Raw genomic sequence first — 25711 nt, 5'->3', positions numbered from 1 at the left:
ATATATATATATATATATATATGTATATATATATATATATATATATATATATATATATATATATATATATATATATATATATATATATGTGTATATATATATATATATATATATATATATATATATATATATATATATATATATATATATATATATATATATAAATATATATATATATATATGTATATATATATATATATATATATATATATATATGTATATATATATATATATATATATATATATATATATATATATATATATATATATATATATATATGTATATATATATATGTATATATATATGTATATATATATATGTATATATATATATGTATATATATATATGTATATATATATGTATATATATATATGTATATATATATATGTATATATATATATGTATATATATATATGTATATATATATATATATATATATATATATATATATATATATATATGTATATATATATATATATGTATATATATATATGTATATATATATATATGTATATATATATATATATATAGAATATATATATATATATATATATATATATATATGTATATGTATTAACTGCTCTACATCTTAGAGTGTGCTTCTCCCCTGGATTTATGTATTTCTACAAACAATCCTATGTATGTGTCTATATGTGTGTGTGTGTGTGTGTGTGTGTGTGTAAAAATATAAATGTAAGATCCAGGGATCAAGGTGTAGGAAGAAAGTTAAGTTAACTTCAAGCAATCACTAGTAAATATATAAAAAACAACTTTCAAAGACAGTAGTGGTTTATTGAGATGGAGTCTTGTGGATTTCCTTCGTATCAAAGTACAATAAACTGAAAAAAGTTTTTTTTATATTTGAAAGTAGGCAACCAGGGTTGCCAGGTGTGCAAATCAGAATACAAGAGTTACGGAATGGAGTAGGTAAGATCTGGGCTACATATGTTTCATAGCGAGCCGAATCTCTGAAGTGGTAAAAATCTAAGCAAGGTGTATACCGCAGGCTACTCTTCAGGTCAAAGATGTATTGATTAAATAAAAGATTACATTGTTGCAAGGATGTACATGTTGATGCATGTAAGATTCAATCAGAATGTGTAGTGAGCACAGTAGGAAAGGAGAATAAAAATGTAGGGAGACTTGTACTGTGCTCTCTACACATTCTGATTGAATCTTCCATGGATCAATATGTACCTCCTTGCAACAATGTAATCTGTAATTTTATCAAGATATCCTTAGCCTGAAGAGTAGCCTGCAATATACACCTTGCTTGGATTTTTACCACTTCTGAGGTTCTGCTCACTATGAAACATGTAGCCTGCTGCATCATACCGACCCCATTCCGTAACTCTTGTATATATATATATATATATATACACATACAGTGCGATGGGCAAATTGTCGCCATTTTATATTTTTAATTTCACGTATGCGCATTGTTTATTTTTGATCTTGTTGACTACTCAGTATAGTAGAGTCAGTTGGACACCATTTGTGAGAAAAACACCACCATGAAGCAATTCACTCTGCCAGAAATTTGGAAACAACATGCTGTACTGCTTGGCATTCTTGCTGGAAACTCCAATACGAACAGATGGTGAACACACAGAACAGCCGTTGGCTTGCTGTGTCCCCAAAATGTACTCAGAGTGATAAAAATCAAACATCCAGTCAACATCCATTCATTTTCCCACACAGCCTCAGACTCAACATGGAGATCTACATCAAGTGCTTGGAGGAGTCAGCGCTGCCCTGGGTCAAGAGGGTGACTGCTGGAAGACCCTATGTCTGGCAACAGGACTCTGCACCATGCAACACAAGCAGGAGAACCCTGTCATGGCTGTCAGACAATTTCTGCAACCACATCACCCCTAACATCTGGCCACCTAACTCCCCTGACTGCATTCCTTTGATTATTATGTGTGGGGCACAGTTGAGCTAGAGACCAACAAAAGTCTTTGTAACACCAAAGATGAACTGAAAGCAAGGATTATGGCAGCATTCACCAACTTAAACAAGGAGGCCATCCAGAAGAGCTGCAGGAGATTCTGAAGTCATCTGGAGGCTGCGGTTGAAGCCAATGGCAACTTTATAGAATAAATTTATTCTTTAGTATTTCAAGATATTTTAATGTAATTTTGGTAAATATATCTGTTAAAATGAGATGTCAGTGTTATTTTCAATTTTGATTAATTTAGACTACAATATATTCACTGCACTCTCTCTCTATATATATGTATGTGTGTGTATATATGTGTATGTATATGTATATATGTGTATGCATGTGTGTGTGTGCGTGTGTATATATATATATATATATATATATATATGTTTGCATGTATGTATGTGTATATATATATGTGTGTGTGTGTGTGTGTGTGTGAGTGCATGTGTGTGTATTATATATATATATATTTAGAGAGAGAGAGAGAGAGAGAGAGAGAGAGAGAGAGAGAGAGAGAGAGAGAGAGAGAGCTAATCAAGTCTTCAACAATATCTTACTGGTATCTATTCAATTCATGGCAATGACAAACCTATAACATTGTCAAAATTGTATTGAAAAACCAATTAGTTTATTACTCATATTTTGGAACTGTTCACATTTCTGGAACACCTTTGACCACATCAAAAGAAGTGCCATCTGATTGATTATGAAAGATTCTCTCATCATCATACTCCTTCCACTAGCACAACACTACATTGTATTCTCTCTCTCTCTTTCACTGAACAAATACTTCAGCTTCAATTCCTAGGAAGCTACATACCACTCTATTTGATCCAACCAGCTATTATCTTGCCATCATCATCCTTTTCTTTCCAAAACTGATTCTGTCTGAAATTCCTGCCTTACCCTTATGTTGTTGTTGTTGTTGTTGTTGTTGGTGGTGGTGGTGGTGGATGTAGTGGTGTTGTTCGTGGTTGTGTTAACCTCAGATCATGCCTGATCAAAAGTGTTCCTAATCTTTTTGTGCAGTAAAAGCATGCAATAAAAATGAGACTACTGAATAATGATGATAATGATAATAATAATCCTTTCTACTATAGGCACAAAACCTGGAATTTGGGGGAAAGATGGCTAGTTGATTACACTAACCCTAGTGCTTAATTGGTACTTATTTCATCAACCCTGAAAGGATGAAAAGCAAAACTGACCTCAGTAGAATTTGAACTCAGAATGTAAAGAGCCAAAAGAAATGCCACTAAACATTTTGTCCACTGTACTAACGATCCTACCAACTCACCAAGGGCAGAAATTTTGAAGGAAGAGGATAAGTCAATACTACTGACCCTAATATATGATGGGTATTTTATGTTATCAACTCCAGAGGTATGAAAGGCAAAGTTGACCATGGTGGAACATGAAGTCAGAATGTAAAGAGCTAGAACAAATGCTGAAGACATTTTTCCGATACTCTAACAATTCTGCCAGCTCATTACCTTAACAACACCAATACCATATTCTGAGATATGACAATATCACCCAGACATTGTTGTCAAGGGCCACCAGGTAAAATATGCATTGTAATAAGCATCTCAGTCCCAACAGATAATAATGCATTTCCCAAAGAAATGGTAAAATTATTCAAATATATAAATCTAGAAATAAAAATAACCTAAATGAGGGGAAAACAAAATCAGTCCCAATAATAACAGGTGACTTGGAAATGATTAAAAGAAAAAACATGCTGAAGTAAAACACTGCATACATATCTAAGACATGCGGAGAGTTGCTTTCAGTAGCACAGTGAAAGTATGCAATAAAAAATGCTAAACATCAATAATGACAAAGAGAACCTGTGATATGGTAAAATATTTAGTGACAGTAACTATCAACTGCATTAAAATGATTTGTTTCTAGTTTGTTTTTTTTTTTGTCTTTTCCACACAATTATTAATTATGAGGTTTTCTAAAGTAGGCCCTTACTTTCCAGCATACAAAACAACATAATACAGGTGCAGATGTGACTGTGTGGTAAGAAATTTGCTTCCCAATCACATAGTTCCAGGTTCAGTCCTACTGTGTGGCACCTTGGGCAAGTGCTGCATTTCACATAGAATTTTTGATGCTCCAAAGTTGTTTTGATGTATTAAGTTGACCCACCATTTTTGGCTGTAAATTTTGGTTTGAAGAATTTGACTTGTTTGCTGGAAAATATGGTATTTCGGACAAAGGAACTAATATGAAATGATCCACAGGAAACCAAAGCAAAACCACTCCCCCACCACCCATAACAAACAATCACCTGTTATTAATAGCCTTAACCCGTACTCTATTGTATTAAACAGAGTAAAGGACACACTGGATAATGTAGTCACCAGATGTACTATGTCTGAAAAAAAAAAAAAACACACAAGATAGTTAGGGTTGAAATGCCTTCTATCATAAGGTTCACTCAAAGTTAAATGTAACAGGATGAGGAGTGAGGGGGCAAATGACAATAATAATTTTCAAATAATCGCATGTTACATCAGAATTGCAGAGTAAATCAGAGTTGCAGCTGCTAGCCAATAATTAACCCTGTATTTAGCAATGAAACACACATACGAACACACGCACACACATGTGCACACATGTGTACATAACACCCACATAACTAATTCCAACTGGTTTTGACTTAGAGAAAGAGAAAGAGAGAAACAGAGACAAGGACAGCAAGTTTTGCATTATGCCTCTTATTTTTGTAGCTTTTTTTTCAAGCAGGAAAACAGAAGACTCCACTCCCTTCAATAAAATGGCTCAGCTCAATATGTAGAATATGTGTAAATAAAAATTCCATACAGCATAGTGATAGTTTATTATGGAGTAGGATGGGGGATGCTTTGATTTTCTGTGGATTATTTTGCAAGGGTTTTCAACCATTTTTTATCTATGGATCTCCTTGATTACTATATTATTCAGGTGGACTCCCATAGCCATTTGGTGTGTAGCAAACTAATAAGAGGCGGAGAGAGAATGTAAGTTCGTTTGCCCGAACATGAGAAATTATTGATTTCTCATTGGTTAAAAATTACTGCCCATATACGAATTATGAACTTTGTTGAAGAAATCTTTCACGGGGTTATGGTTCTATGATTTGTGTATGAGTAGTTATAAAAACCCTGATTTTCGGCAAAATCTCCAGTGATCGTTGGATGTTACTCAAGTCCACGACACTCACCCTTTTGAGTATAGGCTAATATATGTGCCATGTTCAATACTCAAATCCGACAATATTGAATTGTCGTGAAACCTTATTAGTTAGAATGAGAAACTAGTTAATAATAAATTTAAGTCGTAAATTCTCTATGATGAAATGCTTTGTTTCTAAATTTCTATAAATGTAAAAAAAATGTATATAACAAATTAATGTAGAAACTTAATTCCTTTTACTTCTCGTTTCTTTCAACTTGTTGAATTTATTTCTGTATATTAATGAAACTGTTTTTTTTTTATGTGTAACAGTCAAGAAAATATAATCTAAATCTTCAACATACATGCACGTAATGAATGCACATTCAGCGTCTTGTCATGTATACATAATAACATTTACGCAACCTAAACTAAACTAAGAGTTATGCTTAGTGATAAATACTTATAATTAAGTTATAAAAAAATTGGTGTCCAACCTGTTATACACATAAAAGGTGTTTAAAAACTAGTTTTAATAGATACTCCTTTCAAAATTCCTATTTTGTTTTTCACACATTAACTTACGCAGGTTGAACTTATGTAAAATGTAAGAGAAAGAAACCTAGCTGTTTCTTGCAATACATGCAAATACACACATCTAAAGCAAAATTTTTTCAGGGGACCTAAAAATATTATTGTGGATCCCCAATTTACTATTTTGTTGGGTGGATCCCCAAAAATCTTATAAAGACCCTCATGGGCCATATGGATACCAGATGAAAAACGTTGGGTTAGAGTAAAGAGTTGAACCTTAAGAAGCAACAAAAATAACTGCTGCTAATAGGCTATGATAGGTTTCTGAATGGAACCTGAGGGGTAGATTTCTTGATGACAGAGACCAAAAGCTTTTTTGCTGCTCCTCTACCTTCTTTTAACACTGCCTACTTCTTCGATCTACCTGCCTCTTTTCTTATTCTTATTCTATTATTCTTGGAACTCTTTTGCCGAACCACTAAGTTATGGGGATGTAAACACACCAACACCAGTTGTTAAGCAGTGGAGAGGACAAACACAGGTATGTGCATGCACACACACACACACACACACACACACACACACACACACACACACACACACACACACACACAAACACACATACAACAGGCTTCTTTCAGTTCTTTGGTCAGTTCGAGGTTAAAGTGGAAGACACTTGCCCAAGGTGTTACATAGAAGGAGTGAACCTGGAACCATGTGGTTGGGAAACAATCTTCTTACCAAACATATTTAAAAAAATATTTTTACATGCATGCCTTGATGAGAAACTCATGATGATGATAACAATGATAGCATCATCAGTGTTATCGACCAAAAGCTTTTTTGCTGCTCCTCTACCTTCTTTTAACACTGCCTACTTCTTCGATCTACCTGCCTCTTTTCTTCTTCTTATTCTATTATTCTTGGAACTCTTTTGCCGAACCACTAAGTTATGGGGATGTAAACACACCAACACCAGTTGTTAAGCAGTGGAGAGGACAAACACAGGTATGTGCATGCACACACACACACACACACACACACACACACACACACACACACAAACACACATACAACAGGCTTCTTTCAGTTCTTTGGTCAGCTCGAGGTTAAAGTGGAAGACACTTGCCCAAGGTGTTACATAGAAGGAGTGAACCTGGAACCATGTGGTTGGGAAACAATCTTCTTACCAAACATATTTAAAAAAATATTTTTACATGCATGCCTTGATGAGAAACTCATGATGATGATAACAATGATAGCATCATCAGTGTTATCAATGATGATAATGATAATAAGGAATTGGAGAAAAGTGATAATAATAACCAGAAGGAAGAGGACTAAAAGAGAGGTAAGAGGATTACAGTGGTAGTGTTGTTAACAACAACAACAACCATAACCATACAGTGTTGTCTTTTATATGGCAAATAACATAGCTTGATAATGAATTAAATCTTTTTTTCTCTCTTTCTCCTTTTCTCTCATATAATAATCCTGGTCTTTAGAGATTGTAAAATATTAAAAACCAATTCACAATGATAATGGATTTATTTATTGGATAAACGGTGAATTATTAATCTAGTAAATAATAGATTAATTTCAACTATAAATAGCAATCAATCAAAACATGACCAAGGAGAATGTCATCATAACACAATTTGAAAATAAATTATTTTTTCACCATCACGCTTTTTCCTTTTTCACCTCTCCCTTTCTTCCACTCTTTTTCTCTTTCTCTCTCCCCTCTTTCTACTTCTTTCTGGTGAATTAGCAAAAACAACAGAACCTCGAATTAAAATACCTTTGCAATATTTAGTTATGTCCTTTTATATTCTGAGTTCAAACCTCACTCAGCTCAACTTTATATTACATTTTGGGGGGGGGGGGGGAGGAGCTGATGAAATTAAATGCAAGTCTACTATTGGGGTTGATGTAATTAACTCAGCCCCTCCTCTCAAAGTTGGTGGTTCTAGAAACAATTATCATCTCATATCATCAATTCATTTAAAACCTCCTTCAGCCAGTCCAGCCTCTTCTCATGTTCTCAATCATCTGTTCTGGTTACCTCGACCTCTCTGTCTATTCTAGTCCCATCTGTCACCATGAAAGCTTTGATCTGCTAAAAAGAGCAGTCAAATTTCCTTCAAATTTCACACTGTTGCCTTTAAAAGGAAAGGATGCATTGAGTAATGAAATTTTCATACATTGTTTCAATAATAAAAATATTGTCATGAATAGAATAACTTCATAGGTCTGCCTGATCAAGGCCAGTTTGGGGCTAAACAACAACAACATGAATCAACAAGGAAGTCTCAAACTACTCGTGGGACTTATATGTGATTACACAACCTGCTAGAAATAGTAGCCAAATTTTCCTCAAATCATACTAACTGTCTTTAAAAAAAGGAAAGACACGTTGGACAATGTAGTTCAAGTTACGATATGACTGCATGAAAGATATGATGTTCACCAGCTACAATGGTTTTGAGCCATAATTATGCTCAATGCAACCTGACATCAATATAGCCACCATTTTAATCTATAGTCTATTCTAGCAAATTTTAGTGCTATGATCTATCTGAATTCTGGTTCATATCACCTAATACCTCTCATATACAATATTAAATGTCCCATAACCTTCACATATGTTGTGAACCAGTGTAATGAGAAACCCTTTGTTATTATTATTATGCAACGCTCCATATAGAAGTACAGCTTCTAATAACCACAAACACTATTGTTGAGAGACCACTACCTCAATATTATGGCAACATAACACCTGCTTCAGAAATATATGCTATATCATACATCCATGTATATATGTTGACATATTTAAAACTGTTTGTGTATGAGAGAAAGTGAAAGAACATAGAAAAAAGAAAGAGAGAAGGGAGAGAAAGACAAGATATAGAGTTGAATTTAATGAAAAGAATATAGAAAAACAATAAAACCAAAAGCAAATAACAGTTAGTCAAACATACTCTAACATACAAAATGTCATCAATTCAGCTGCGATGTGTGTGTGTGTGTGTGTGTGTGTGTGTGTGTGTGTGTGTGTGTATTCACATTACACATGCATGTATGTTAGCACATGTGTGCATAATGGAGAAAGAATTGTAATCATGGACTGCATACAGTTAGAGTAGGGTTAAAATTCCAGGTAGACCAACCTTTTCATTGGAGTAGTTTTGAAATGAATTACCTCACCCGCTGAACAAATAGGGACAGAGATCAAATCTGAAACAGGCATATTAGTATAATATAGACAGAGTAGATAATACAGTTCTATATTTAAGAGATGAGGAATTATGTACATTATTTACATTTACATTTGACAGATATTTGTCCTCGTCTTGTTTGTCGTTAACACAATGTTTCCAGCCGTCATCAGGTGTCTTGGGGGAAATTTTGAACCTGGGTTCTCATTCCTAAGGCATTTTTCGATGTTATTATTATTATTATTTTCATTATTATTATTCAGGTCACTGCTTGGAATCGAACTCGGAATCTTAGGGTTAGTAGCCCGTGCTCTTAACTACTATGCCATATGTCCACGGGCATATGGTGTATGAATAATAAAAATAAAAATAATAATAATAATAATAATAATAATAATAATAATAATAATAATAATAATAATAACAACAACATTGAAAAATACCTTTGGAATGAGAACCCAGGTTCGAAATTTCCCTAAGACACCTGATGAAGGCTGGAGGGTATATCAGCCAAAACGTTGTGTTAACAACAAACAAGAGGAGGATAAATATCCATCAAATGTAAATAATGTAGACAGAGTAGAGTTGAACTACCAGAATCTATCTTTATATTGTATAAAGTCAGAAAAAGATTGAACTATTCAAGCAAGGTTGACTCACAGGGCACAGACAACTAGCTATTATATACATTTAAAGCAGCACAAATTAGAGAGGGTGTCAGCCATGGTATTTATCAAGGAACCTATTATTATTTTTTTAAAAATACCAATTTGTGGAAAACACAGAGGTACAGGCTGTGCAGTTCCTGGTTCAGTCCTACAGCACCGAACCTTGGTCAAGTGTCTCCTGTAACAAACCAGGGCCAATTAAAGCCTTGTAAGTGGATTTCGTAGATGGAAACTTAAACAAGCTCATTATATATATGAAGATGCATAGGATCCTAAAACTTTAGAGACTTGGGAAATTGATTCTCTCAAATGTCCTGGTGGCTCATTAGAAGTAGTAGATAATTTCTGCTACCTAGGGACCAAATTAGCAGTGGGGGAGGATGTGATAGCTAGAATAAGAATAGGATGGAGAAAATTCAGAGAGCTGTAACCTCTATTGGCCACAGCCACGAACGGTTTTTCTCTCCAAGTAAAAGGAAGATTATATGGTGCATGATATGGACAGCAATTCAACAACAGATATTAAATGATGATGAATCATATACATATATATATATATATATATATATATATATATATATATATATAGCAATAATAAATCTCTGTGCAAGATATAAACAGTAGCAGCACATCATGAAGTATATTTGCTACCTAATTGTGGCTGACCCATATGGGACGATGCTACTGTAGTTTATAGCCCCATGAAGACATCTCCTCCAGTTCTGTGTGTGTGTGGGGGGGGGGGGTGCGTGTGTGTGTGTGTGTGTGTGGGTGCGTGTGTGTGTGTGTGTGTGTGTGTGTGTCTCCCTCCTTGTCTTCATGCTGTGTGATGTAAAAAGGAGCATTACCAACATATAAACAGTGTCACTCATTTCCAATCAATCTTCTGTGAAAAACATGTCTGGCAAAATGAACTATTACCTTACTTGGAAACAAGTGCAAGTTGGCAACAGAAAAGGCATCCAGCTGAAGAAAATCTGCCTCAAAAAATTCTGGCCAACCCTTGCAAGCATGGAAAAGTGGGCATTAAAATGACTATGAAGATGACAGTTCTCTTTTAAAAGTGGTAGGTATACTTGTGTATGAGAGTATAAAAAAGAATTGTTCAATACACATAACAATGAAATTAGCTTTCCTCATTCAGTAAGTTTCGTGATATTTTATATTGTAATATTTTTGCATATATTACTAATGACTATCAACAACAGTGATTTGAAATAGATTTACTTTGCTGAGCAACCTTTTATGGACCTAGCTAGAGTGAGGTCAGTTTATAAAGCAGCTCTCTCTATATATTATATTCAGGTTGGGGCAGTGTCAACTAGCTGAACAACTCTGTCCTGTCCATTAATCGTACAGAATTGTTGTAGAAATGAATTATTGAAAAGTTCATTCTTCTTATAGCTCTCTCTCTCTCTCTCTCTCTCTCTCTCTCTCTCTCTATTGTATACAATTGAATTAGACTTAACTAGTTAATTCTATTTAGCTCTTTGCCTGACCTGTGTATTACATGTGACACATAAGACAAAGGGTTAAAAAAGAATATTTCCCTGATATCCATGCATTATATATGATATGCATTCCTGTTTTTTTTAAACCACCAGAGAAACTTGGGACTTATAAAAGAAACCTTTATACTACTCAGAACATATGAAACAAGGGCTAACTATATGTCTAAAAACAAGCATGGATATTTGGGACAAATTTAAGCAAGCACAAAACTTGAACAAGGTTAAATTATTACATGCATTTTTACCTTCTCTAATGTATAGCTTTATCTTTTACTTGTTTCAGTTATTGGACTGCAGCTATGCTGAGGGACCACTTTGAAGGGTTTGGTTGAACAACTCATCCTAGTACTTATTTCAAAGCCTAATTCTTATTCTATCAGTTTCTTTTTCTGAACTACTAAGTTACAGGGTTTTATACAAACACTGGTTGTCAAGTGGTAGTGGGAGACACACACACACACACACACAAGCTTTTTTTTCAGTTTCAATCTACCATATCCACTCACAAGGATTTTGTTTAACCAGGGCTATAGTAGAAGACACTTGCCCAAAGTGCCACACTGTAGGACTGAACCCAAAACCATGTAGTTGGGAAGCAACCTTTTTAACACACAGCCATGCATGTGCCTACACAGTCACAAGAAAATTAATTTATTTACTACAATTAAAATCACAGTGAATTACCAGGTGTGTCTGCCAACTTAGATTTCTTTACAAACATTCTAAATGGGAATTCCTGAACTCATTATGTTATGCCTGCAAGCAGGTAAATATAAAATTGAATTCATTTTATATTTTAGAGGTTTCCAGTAAGTTGTAGGTTAAGACTGACGTGTGTGTTTAAGACAAATAATATTAAATCTTAAGTGCTTTAGATAATTAATTGTCTAAAATGAATGGATGAGATCATTCCAGAGAGAAATATTTAAAAGCCTGTGCAGAGAATGATGACTTCCTTGGTGCATAAGGCTGGAATGGTTAGGTGATGTTATTGCAGTTAAGATTAATGTTGAATCTCTGTCATTGTATAAATAAAAAGGTTGTAAAAATAATAGTTCTGATGATAGCAACTCAACAAGTTTGGGATTGGCAAGGAATCTGAGAAATTGTAAAAAATGTAATCAAATATGTTTATCTGACCAAGAAGATATGAGTAAAAGATATCATCATCATCATCATCATCGTTTAACGTCCGCTTTCCATGCTAGCATGGGTTGGACGATTTGACTGAGGACTGGTGAAACCGGATGGCAACACCAGGCTCCAGTCTGATTTGGCAGAGTTTCTACAGCTGGATGCCCTTCCTAACGCCAACCATTCTTTTATGGTTTCCAATATTTTAGCTATAGCCATTAATAATAATGATTCCTTTTATTGGCCAATACCTATTAAAATAATAATAATAATAATAACTCCTTTCTATTAAAGGCACAAGACCTGCAATTTTGAGAGAGGAGACTAGTCGATTACATCAACCCCAGTGTTTCATTAGTACTTAATTTATCAACCCTGAAAGAATAAAAGGCAAAGTTGACCTCAGCAGAATCTGAACTAAGATCATGCAGATTGGACAAAATGCTGCTAAGAATTTTGCCCAGTGTGCTAATGACTCTGCCAGCATGCTACCTTAATAATAATAATAATTTGTTGCTACTAGGGCCTATACAATCAATACAAAACCTATTATCAAAGGGGTTACAAGTTGTAGGGATTCACATACATACACAAACAGAAATGGGGATGTGGTAAAAAAATACAAATAAACAAATAAAAGGCAATCCACTCATAGAGGGGTTAGAATCCACTGCCTAGATAGGATCAGAGCTTTCCATGATTCTTACTACCTCTTGCTCCAAACACTTCCACAAATTATACTCTCCAAATTTGGTCCTGAACATTTTTGATTTTACTGAACTCTGAACACTACTACCCCCTTTGGGGCATAATACTGTAAATGTTGATAGACCACATATATAGTCTTTATTAAAACCCCATCATTTAGAGCTGACCTGAAGCTAAGCAACAAAAATCATAACCTTATTGAAATTATTCAAAACATAACCAATAACATAAAGAGAACCTAGAATTTTCATCAACAGCACTCTGTCTATGAGGAACACAAGTGACTATCACAGAAGACCAACAAACAATGTTTCCAAATAGAAGCCTGCTATCTGACAATTAGTGGTGCAAATCTATGACCACTGACTTCTGGTACATAATCCAATATTCTCCTCTTTTTGCCCAAATTTGCAGCTAGTTTTCTTTTCAATCAACAAAAAATTATAAAATACCCAACAAACGTCAGTGATTTCCAGTAGAGTTTTTCATAGGGATCAGCATGACAGTCAATGGCAATTACAGACTTTTGGGTTTTACTTTATTTTTCCACTAGCTCCCTCCACCGCACTCCCCCCTGCTTGACAACCGATGTTGGTTTGTTTGTGTTTAAAAAAAAGTACTGGGATTGATTCATTTGCCTAAAACCCTTCAAGATGGTGACCTGGCATGGTCATAGTCCAATGACTGAAACAGATAAAAGATAAAAAGAGTAAAGTTAGATTCACTGGTCAGTTTTCCTTCTTTGTACCAACTGGTTCTTTTTCACATTAATTCCATTCTTCCTAAGAAACAAATCTCAATCTCTATCGTCCACAAGGTGACAAATTGACAGAGGAGTTAGAGTTAAATATAAGTGCCTTGTGTTATTTGTTCTAACTCTCTGCATGCTGAGTTCAAATCCTGCTGAGGTCAACTCTGCCTTTCATCCCCTTGAGGTCAATAAAAAAAAATACCAATCCAGAATAGTGAGTTGGCAAGACTGTTATAGAGATCCCTTGCAGTATCTGTTCTAGTTCTTTGCATTCTGACAGCAATATTTGCAATGACACTTGTACCAAGTTACATCATCCTAAGTTAGCAGTCTTTCCCATTGATAAACACCAGTGGCCTGAAGACAAAAGACTTGCACACATGGGTAACTATTAGTCTTCCTCAAAAGAATCTTGCCCAGTCCTATACTTACATATGCAGATGCATAGTCAACAGAACTAACATAGCTCCTATATATTTCACAAATTCCTTCAGTTTGAGATAATCCTTTACTTTTAATTTCTTCACAAATCTTAGTGTATGAGCTTACATGGAATCCAATCCATACTCCTTTCTACCCATATATCTCACTCAGAGCTCAGTATAAAAAAACTTCAAAATGCTTTGTCTAAAACCATTGCTTAAAAACTCCCTGTACCAAAAGAATACATTTCAATTCTCTTCATCAACTTCACCCCAACAATTCCTTCAAGATAATCATATTTACCCACATCAAACTTTTGCCATTCTGGATAGATTCAACTAGCTAATATCTTATAACTCTCATTTGTCTTGCTATCTTTTCAAACATTCTTAATCTCTTCTTCTCCACCAAGCCTTGCTTTAATTGAACTAATAAGTAGTTTCTACATCAGTTGTGAGCAAGCTATGACCCACAGAACTTTCTGAATGGCATGTCCAACAAATTACCTTGAATATTTTACGAACATTCAGTGTTAAGCCATTGTGCTTTCCAAATGAGACAAACTAATGACTATGAGTTGATAAAGAAATCTTTATGTAGTTACTTGACCTTGTAGAAAAAGCAGCTGAATCTCCTTCAAATCATACCTTTCTAGCTTAAAAATCTAGCTTTGACCATAGGTCTGCTCATTAAGGGCTGAACTTGGGATGAACACCAACAGCAATGACAAATTTTCTAGACTTTCTTTTTCCAATTTACTATCTATGCAGTTAGTTGTTAGCACTCCGTCGCTTATGACGTCGAGGGTTTCAGTTGATCTGATCAATGGAACAGCCTGCGCATGAAATTAACGTGCAAGTGGCTAAGCACTCCACAGACATGTGTACCCTTAACGTAGTTCTTGGGGATATTCAGTGTGACACAGTGTGACAAGGCTGACCTTTTGAATTACAGGCACAACAGAAACAGGAAGAAAGAATGAGAGAAAGTTGTGGTGAAAGAGTACAGCAGGGTTCGCCACCATCCCCTGCCAGAGCCTCATGGAGCTTTAGGTGTCTTCGCTCAATGAACACTCACAACGCCCGGTCTGGGAATCAAAACCGTGATCCTATGACTGCGAGTTCGCTGCCCTAACCACTGGGCCATTGTGCCTCCACTCAGTTAGTACTCAGCTGCTAAATATGAATCTTTGGTTGCAATGACCAGTAGATGTGTTAAGAAGTGAGGTGAATACAAATACTGTGTGGATAGCTAAACACTTTACAACATCAGAATAACACTAGCAATACACCAGGGCTAAAAGACTGTCTGAATGTTAAGCTATAAACAAATGTTTCCTGCAATGAAATACATTCAACCATTCATTCTCCAACTCATAGCTCCTACTACAAATAACAACTAATACAACTACTGCCGCCACCACTGTCATATTAAGGGTATATAAATAAATTCTCAGACTAGAATAAGATCAGACTTAGAACCTTATCCTTATTCCCAATCTAAAAATTTAATATCCTAAGTCTTTTCTCTAAATATCACCATGAGCAACAAAAGTAGTAGATTGCTGCAACAACTGCACCAACATAAGCATGACTACCACCATAATGCTAATACCACCACAATGCAACCATTAGATTATCATCATCATCATCATCATCATCACCACCACCACTACCACCTCCACAACTGATTATTATTCCAGCAAGAGCAAGACAGTAACTTCAATATCATAACAACATTTGTGGATTCTCCAGTGAATTTGATGACGAGCTCAACTAACTGAATCCTTACTTATGGAATTAATGCACAAGTGGCTGAGTATTCCAAAAATGTGTATTCTTACAGGTATGATCCAAAAAGAAAGGGAAGACTGGTATTCTTTTAACTTTAGAAGGATGAAATGCAAAATTGATTGTTGCATGACTAACACTCAGAGCGCAGATAATGAGACCAAATACTACAAGGCAATCTATCCGATGCTCTTACAAATTTACCAATTTGCTGCTACTACTACTACTACTACTACTACTACTACTGCTGCTGCTGCTGCTGCTGCTGCTGCTGCTGCTACTACTACTACTACCACATCATCATCATGATCACTGTCGTTGTTTAACATCCATTTTCCATGCTGGCATGGGTTGGATAGTTTGATAGGAGCTGGTCAGCCAGGGAGCTGTCCAGACTCCCATTGTCTGTTTTGGAATGATTTCTACAGCTGGATGCCCTTCCTGACATCAGCCACTTTACAGAGTGTGCAGGGTGCTTTTTGCATGCCACCTTATATTGTTATAATATTACAACATCACTGTCACAATAGTATTACTCACAACAATTTTCCCACTGCTATGATCCTCTTTGGCATCACTCAACCTGCTGGAAATATCAACTAAATCTCCCTCAAATTACACTTGACCATCTTAGAAAAGGACACATTATAGGTGCAGGCACAGCTGTGTTAGTTAAGGAGTTCACTTTGCAGCTATGTGGTACCAGGTTCAGTTCCAATGTGTGGCACCTTGGCCAAGTGTCTTCTACTATAACCCCAAGCCAAACAATTAACGTGTGATTAAATTTAGTAGAGGGAAACTGTGTAAAAGCCCATTGTGTATGTGAATGTGTGTGTGTCTTTGTGTTTGTTTTCCACCACATCACTTGACAACCAGTGTGAGTTTGTTTACATCGCTGTAACTTAGCAATTTGACAAAAGAGACCAATAGCATAAGTACTAAACTTTAAAAAAGTAAGAACAAGGGTGACTTGTTTGACTAAATCTTTCAAGGTGATGCTCCGGTATGGCCACAGTCTAATGACTCAGTGATCCTGAGTTCCCTATACACATAAAAAAAAAACCCCACAGGATGGTCACAGTTGGACTGCCTCTGTTCATAGGTCTGCTTGATTGGAGCTAACATAAGATTAAACAAAATAATAACAACAGCAACAAAAATCCCAAAATCTATTTCAAAAGCTACCAAAATACAGTTCTAATAAATTCCAGTAATCTTTTTTAACATTACATTTTGTTATTGTATTTATTATTATTATTTTATTTTATCTACCACCCACCTTCCTCTTTGCTGCCATTTATAGCTAATACTGCACTCCATCAATCTTCTCCAGTCAGTCCATGCACTTGACATTACAGCCTGTCTTTATATGACCTCAGTAAATTCAAATCGGCAGAAACATTATAACCAGCTATCCAGACTTAATTCTGCATAAGGCAACAAATGACTTGAACAACTTAAGCAACTTCTTGATCTTACATTAAAGGAGTGTATTTTCGATTTGACCTTTTCTTCATCGCAAAATACATTTATTTAACTGGACATTTATACAATATTTGAAACATTGTTAATATATTTTTTGCAGTTTTATTTTATTTATATTCATTGTTTTCTTTTTATTTCTTTTTACTTTAGCTTTTTTTTTATTTTCTATCTTCTATAATGGTTCTATAGAACAAAGAAATTTTTTTCCATCTCTTCACTGATTTTGGTGACCTTTAACATCTAGGTTCAGACTTTTCTGAAGATATCCAGTTGTTCAGTGCATGCAGTCACGTAATTTAAATGCGCATATGAGAGTGTATATGTATGTGTACATGCATGTATGCATGAGTATACATGTGAGTGAACATGTATGTGTGCATGTGCATGTGCCTATGATTAAATGAAATGAGAAATGTATTAGAATAAACAGGAGAGACATGACATATGAATATATACAGTGGAGAATGTATGTGTATACACATGTGTATGTATATATTTACATATATGTATGTGTGTGTATGCAAATATGCATATACATGTTTATATGTGTATACCATATGCACATGAGCACACACACACACACCCACACACATACATACATATTAAACAATTTCCACTTGTAAACAACAATTTAAGAGTGAAAGTATATATAAGAGCATGTGAAAGAGAGAGAAAGAAATTTAAATATTCATGTGTTTCCGTTGCACCAGTTTTGCTCTTTCGTTGATGTCATCAACAAGAACTTACCTTAATATGTATGTGTACATCAATGTGTAAGCTGTGCATATACACTGTATGGCTTAACAGTTATCTCCTCAGATGTCATCTCTAATGCATTAACAACTGCTAAAGTAAAACTGTTATAGGTGCTCGTTCACATTCCACAAATTTACATATGTATCTCGGAGAAATGTGTGCTTATATACTGTTTACACAAGCAAATTTTGAAGTCTTTTAAATATGTTATATTTTAGTCTTGCATTTTCTCTTCTTTACTGAGAATGATTCTTCATATGAAACATGTATATGTTAAGTGTATATGAGAGGGCGAGCAAGAAACAGAATCAGCAGGGAAAAAAAGGATCAGAGAAAGAGAATCAGAAAAAAAAGAATCAATGAGAAAAAAAGTGTGAGAGAAAGCAATGGATTTACTAGCTCCAATGAAGAAAATACTCCATTTGAAGGAAATTTAATAAACAGGCAAATGAGTGTTCATATATTTAATGCATAGAGCATTAAAAAATCTTACTAGAAATAAATATGCAGTGAGGAGGAGGAGAGAAAAAAAAGCTATTGGTCAAAAACTAGTATTATTTCAATTTTCCCAGCATGTGTGAGAAACAATTCCAGACATGTTTTGGTGTGATTCTCACCTCATCAGCAAGGCACTGACTTTACTATACTTGCTAAAGTAGTGACAAAAGAATTACTAAATGAATGTATAAAATTATGCAGGAAAAGGAAAACAAATTTATCTAAAATAGATAACTTTAACCTGCTCAGGATGCTGGGTCTTGTGGAAGACATATAAAAACTGTTGCATTAAGTAGGATCTATCTAGCTACAGTGCTGGAAAGGAAAAAAAGATGATGATGATGGTAGTGATGATAAATTGTAGTACATGACTTCAGTTTTGATATGTTGATATCATTCTCACCCTGACTCAAGTGAGTTATAGTTTTTCTGGCACTATATCTAATACATATATTTTATATGGCTGCATTGTAACTTTTTCAGTCTATCAAGTAAGGTTTCTACCTCTTTATAATAACATCAGACAGATGAACTAAACCCCAGAGTTAAAGAATTAATTGATGAAATCATTGTAATACTGAATTACATTCTGGCCTTGAAACACAAAACATTACCAGCTTGAAACATGAGCCATCAAAGAATCTTCTATGTGATCACTGACTTATAAGAAATAGCTGTCAAACCTCCCTCAAATTACACCCTACTCTCTTACAAAAGAAGGACTCATTGGATGATGTGGTTCCAGATATAGTAGGTTTGAAAAAAAAAAAAAATGGAACAGTCACAGCTAAAATACCTTTGATTCAATGAGAGCTAACTTTAAGTTGAACGCATGAAAATATAAGAAATACGCCAAGAAATACGCCAAATTTGGCACAAGAACAGCAATTTCAGAGAAGGGGATAAGCTGATTACCCCAGTGTTCAACTGGTACTTTATTTTATCAACCCTGAAAGGATGAAAGGCAAAGTCAACCTCAGCGGAATTTGAACTCAGAATGTGAAGACAGATGAGATATCACTAAGCATTTTGCCTGGCACAGTAATGATTCTGCCAGCTCATCACCTTCTGTTGGTTTAATATTGGTTTCAAATTTTGGCACAAGGTCAGCAGTTTCAGGGAAGGGGTTAAGTCAGTTACATTGACCCCAGTGCTTAGTTGGTGCTTATTTTAAGAATCCTGAAAGGATGAAAGGCAAAGTTGACATCGGTGGAATTTGAACTCAGAATATAAAGATGGATGAAATGTCACTAAGCATTTTGCCTGGTGTGCTAACGATTCTGCCAGATTGCCACCTTAATCTATTGATTTAATATCAACAGCTAACTGAACAATTTATGCAAAAGTAGGAATTTTTAGAAACATTTGAGCAATACTTAGAAAATAAATATAAATACAATGCATATATATTTGTATGCATGTGTGTGTGTATGTATGTATGCATAACGAAGACTATGAGCAAAATAGTAATATTCATTCATTCAAATATCATTATACATGTTGTCACTTGAAATTTAATTCTCAACTCTTTTAACTCAGTCTATCAACTCAGGCATACATTGAAGTCCAACATTAAAATCCCATTTGACATCAGTCTGAAAATTGACTATATCAAATAAATTAAAATTTTTTAAACAATTATTGATTTAAAAAAAACAATATCTTACCTCAGACTTTTTTAGGGCTAATCAATACAGGTCCTCCAAGTTGTTATTTCTAAAAAAAAAAAAAATTTAAAAATATATATATGTGTATACTCTTTTTACTCTTTTAATTGTTTCAGTCATTTGACTGTGGCCATGCTGGAGCACCACCTTTAGTCGAGCAAATCGACCCCAGGACTTATTCTTTGGAAGCCTAGTACTTATTCTATCGGCCTCTTTTGCTGAACCGCTAAGTTACGGGGACATAAACACACCAGCATCAGTTGTCAAGCGATGTTGGGGGGACAAACACAGACACACAAACATATACACACACATACATATATATATATATATATATATATATATATATACATATATACGACAAGCTTCTTTCAGTTTCCGTCTACCAAATCCACTCACAAGGCTTTGGTCAGCCCGAGGCTATAGTAGAAGACACTTGCCCAAGGTGCCACGCAGTGGGAATGAACCCGGAACCATGTGGTTGGTAAGCAAGCTACTTACCACACAGCCACTCCTGCGCCTTTATATATATTTATATAAACTTTTTAAAATCTACATTATCACTGATACTATCAATATTATAGACATTACCGTTTTGTATTTTATAAATGAATACCCTAAATATATATCAGGTTTGTATTGTCTTTATACAATTAACAAAACATAATTTCAAAAACCTCATCACCAGCATCTAAGAATAGACTGAATATATTTGCAATATTACCTTTTAATGCTCATGTGTGTTTTGCAGACCTTATCATCAATCTCCTTGCATTCAAAGCTGTCTGTTCTTATTTCATCAATGAAATGGTTTAACTTTAACGTAACCGATTTTTATTTTACTTCAGCTTTCCCTTTAGGCAACCGCAATCATTAGATTATGGAAATTTTCCATTTCAAGTACATCTACACATGAACACAAATAACTTAGGATATCTCCAAAAGAAGTGCTTTTCAGTTGATTGGAAAAATTCATTCACCAACACTGGCTCTTATATGATGTTTCTAATTGCTTCCTCTTCCTCCTCCTCCCACTACTACTACTACTACTATTACCACCACCAACAGCCGCCACCGCCACCACCACCACTACAACTATTTAGTAAATTATTTACCACCTCCATCTAACACTTTGCTACTCATCATCCTTATTGTGTCTCACACTAATATCATTTTTTGTACTTGTTTGGGAGTAACACACAATCCAATACAGTCTAATCCAACTGCTTCTCTCATGAACTGCAACAGTCTAGAATTGACTTCATTGCTCTCATATTTCCAACAAACATCAATCTACTGATGTTAAAACTAAATATATCCTACATTTATATCATCAGAAGCTTGGTAAATATCATAAACACTTTCTTTTCTCCTCTGAGGAACTAAATAAAAGTAGTAAAACATTTATAACACACAATTTTTACCTCATACTAACACTCTCAATTATCAGCTTTCCAGGAGGATTCAATAGAGATAATCATCAATTCTTATTTTGAATCATGTAAACATTCCCTGACAGTCATTCCTGTTAACTGTACTTCATATAACAAAACAAGAATTGTATCTGAAAGCTATTCTTTCTCTTAGAGCCAAAAAATATTTCAGCTTTGGTTCAGTTGTTGACCTTCTGCAAAACACAATTAACACCCACTACAAAGTATTGTCCTCATATCTAGGAAGGTACTAATGACGCACACACACACACACACACATATCTTAAGACTGCATCCGAAAGAAAACCATCAAAGACTTATTCACTAATACACTACAACAGCTGACCCACAGGCATACTATCTCTTCTCTCTGCCTATTCTATTTTACTATCTCCACCAAAGTCCATCTACCACACCCATCATTTTCTTTGTCACCATGCCATACTGGAGCCCCACTTTGCACTATCTACCATTCCCAGTCCTTCTTTCCTCCCAAAGCAATCTGCTGGAATTTGCCTTTCACCCACATTTCTACTGCAGCATTGACTTAGTGTTGAAAATAAACTATATTGACCTCACAATCTTAGAAGTCCTGCAAAGGTCATAGGTACAGCCTCTCTTCCAGACTAAGACATGAAAAAAAAACCTTTACTGGAGAAACTCTGATGTAGATATTATTTCTTTCATTACCATCCTACATTACAAATTATATACAAGGGAGTGCTGAAAAGTTCTTGGCTTTGGATAAAAGAAAATACAGGAGAATCAGTTAATTATGATTTTATTCAACATATTCCCCTCTCAGATTCACACATTTATTGCAGTGGTCCTTCAGTTTTTCTAAGTTCTGTAAAAGAACTCAGAAGGTTGGGCCTCCACCAGGCCTTTCATGAAACCCTTAAAGTCAGGAACTTTTCAGCACCCCTTCATATCTTTATTGTACAAACAAAATGGAAATTTCAACTTTAGTTACTCAGCAGTTAATCATTTGTGCTAAATATTTAACAATAGTTACACTAATCTTGTCATAACTTCACACATTTCTGTTTTAAAAGTATCATAAAAAGCTATGGAAAAGGAGTATCCTCACTGAACAAACAATTTAATAAAACAACTTAAATTCTTCCTATCTACTCATACCTAATATAAGTTACAACCATCAAAACAGCTGAGAGAGGAAAAGCACAAACTCTTTATTTATATTGTTTAATAGGTTAGTAGTTGTTACCTGAAACTCCTTAATCCAAATCACACCAAAGTTGGCTTAGATTTACTAAAGTTTTACTGAATTATGGATAGTAGGCCTTCAGCACCTTGTAAACCATTCATCAATTGCTGTTCAGACTTTTAAAGGTTATAGGCATCATGATAGTCTTCTTCCCAATTTTAAGTTAACCACATACTGATATCAAAATGTTGCATGGTATAACATTTTCTTATTTTATTCTTAGCCATACCATCCCAGGGAAGTGTATAATTAAAGTATTTTCAGAAATTTATGTGGATTTTGTATTTTGCACAGCTCCTCTGTGTGTTATTAAATTATAACTAAAAAAACACAAATATTTCATGTGTAAAATCCAAAGATGGAACCTCTAAGTAGTTGCTTGCCTCCTTGAAGGTGTGGCCAAATCTCTCTTACATCTGACAACTGACTTGGTAGACACCCACAAAATTATCCACCATCTTTCCAACAACAACCTTGGGCACCTTTTTGAATTCCATGGACATGCTTACACTTCATGGACATGCTTACAAAATCAAAAATCAACACAGCATTTTTCAGAAACATTTTTTCACACTCAAAATTGCTAAACATGGAATAAACTACCTGCATCAGTTGTTAGCTGTCGAGACACTACATCCTTCAAAACTTCCATGCTTCCTGAAATTCAACAACAGTACACCTGATACCCCCTACTCCTCCATTTCTCCTTCTTCTCTTTTTTTAAATATTTTTTCACTGTTCACTTCCTGTACATATTCTATGTTCATGGTGTTTTGGTTACTTTTTCTGATGAGTTGTAGTGCACCTGAGCACTGTATACAATAAGTTCATTATATATATATATATATATATATATATATATATATATATATATATATATATATATATAATGAACTTATTGTATACGTATATATAAACTAAACCTTATTGTATGGAAAAGAACTGATACATTACATAATCTAGTCCCAGATGCACATGACAAAAGAGGATTGCCTAATCATGGATAGAATGTCTTTGATCAGACATCTGCTCAGTAACAACTAACCTTAGAGTAGACAGCATCATATCTATAAATGAGACAAATCATGAAGTTGTGATGCTCAACATTTTTGTCAAGATTATTAATGGCATATGAAATATTCAGACTTGTCAACAGACTAGAAGATTAACTGCAAGTCTTGGACTATTCTTAATTACAACATTTTATCATTCAGTCAGAAATATTACATAACTGACATCTTTTATACTATTACAATTGCTGGATTTCACTGAATTAATAATCTATTTTGTTTCACATTTCTGAAGAGACAAGTGGTGATATAACATAACCAACCCATCCAACACTTGATAGCATGGAATAAAAAATCTGATGTTAAAACAATAATGATATAGCATTTAATTTATGAATCCAATATTGTATTTCTGTGCAAGATACTTAATTTTACTAGCTCAAGGCTTCATACCTAATTAAAACATCTTTACTCTCATTACGCAACTACAAAAGTCTGTACTGCAAAACTCCAATGACCATGTTTTTACATTACTTTATTCCACTCCACCAAATTATTTCTTCAGTAACATTTTATGATATTGTTCCATGCCATTTAAAGACTGCAAGTGATTAATTTATTTTTGTTAGATTAGAATTTACAGAGAAATTCAATCTATAATAAAATATAAAGTCAATTAACATTTTAAAACACTGATGGTTTTCCTATCCCGCAAGCTGTTTGTTAACGTCTCCTGTACATGCAATGGTGAAAAATTGTTTCTGAAAAATGTGTGTGAGTTGAATGACATCAATTACTGGGCATGACAACTAATGTGGGAGGTATTGTTATCACTGTAAGAATGAGTCTGAGTAAAGAGACTATGCACAAGCATATATGTAAGGAGAGTGTGTGCGTGTGTGTGTGTATAAATCTCTGTTTTGTCTATATATATATATATATATATATATATATATATATATATATATATATATATATATTTATATATATACGCGTATACCTATACATATATACAAAATTTAGATTCAAAGTGAATATGGTACTTAAGTTTAGGCACCAGAATTTAGTATGGTATTATCCAAACAATTCCAAAAAATAAGGTGATCAAAAATCAAAATAAGCAACAAGAATATTCAAGGTTACTGCAGTACGATCGTTTCATGCGACTCCATTTATTTAAGCAATGCGAGCATTACATCAAATGTAAAATGCAGAGCAATCTTCAGCTGCACAAAGATACAGAAAATTTACTGAAATTTCATTTCAGTAGAAGGACATATTACTGTTGTAACTACATTTAAACAATCCAAGTGGGAAGGAAGAAGTCTGTTCTTTGTGTAAAAGAGTAGCAGTCCATAAAGAACAAATAAATCTTCCACAACACTGCCAAATTCCACTCAGTGGCCACATAGACTCTTGCACCAGAAACAAAAATCCTAAATTCCTTATATTCCCTTTCTATCACTGTAAAGACCTCTACACAAGAAAGAATCACCAAGGAGAATCTTTTTGTAGAAAAATTTCAAACGCTTCTTAACATACAAACTCCTCAGTAACAATATTCCCTTCTCTCGCCTACCCAATGAAATACATATAAATTTACTTCTTGTTTCTCTAAGAACAGACATAAACTTCCTGTTTAAAAAGAGTCCATAGCCCCAACTAAAGAGTATAAAATCCACAGAATTTCCTGTTTGACACATAAACATTCAGCCTTTTTAAACATAACACTAAAAAACAAATACATGCATCCTAATCTTTCTAACAATTATCTACATGGATT

The 25711-nt window shown here is 34.4% G+C and overlaps 1 protein-coding gene across 7 annotated transcripts in view; it reads right to left on the bottom strand.

The window, feature by feature from the left end:
- LOC106875810 (rabphilin-3A) overlaps nt 1-25711 on the bottom strand; it is a 289512-nt gene that overhangs the window by 113780 nt on the left and 150021 nt on the right. For 3 of the 7 annotated variants that reach the window (XM_052970468.2, XM_052970465.2, XM_052970470.2), the window contains exons 2-3: nt 20258-20306; nt 8819-8885 (exon numbers count right to left, since the gene is read on the bottom strand). The exons of 2 other annotated variants lie outside the window; for them this stretch is intronic. In XM_052970468.2, coding sequence (XP_052826428.1) covers nt 8819-8826 — 8 coding nt within the window. In that variant the 5' untranslated portion in view covers nt 8827-8885; nt 20258-20306. The remainder of the gene's footprint in view (nt 1-8818; nt 8886-20257; nt 20307-25711) is intronic. 2 more of the 7 variants (XM_052970476.2, XM_052970473.2) reach the window with 1 other exon arrangement.

The sequence above is a fragment of the Octopus bimaculoides genome, chromosome 1, assembly GCF_046866305.1.
Source record: "Octopus bimaculoides isolate indiv1 chromosome 1, ASM4686630v1, whole genome shotgun sequence".
Lineage (NCBI taxonomy): Eukaryota > Metazoa > Mollusca > Cephalopoda > Octopoda > Octopodidae > Octopus > Octopus bimaculoides.
The sequence above is the reverse complement of the archived record's forward strand: the minus strand, read 5'-3'. Positions and strand labels throughout refer to the sequence as shown.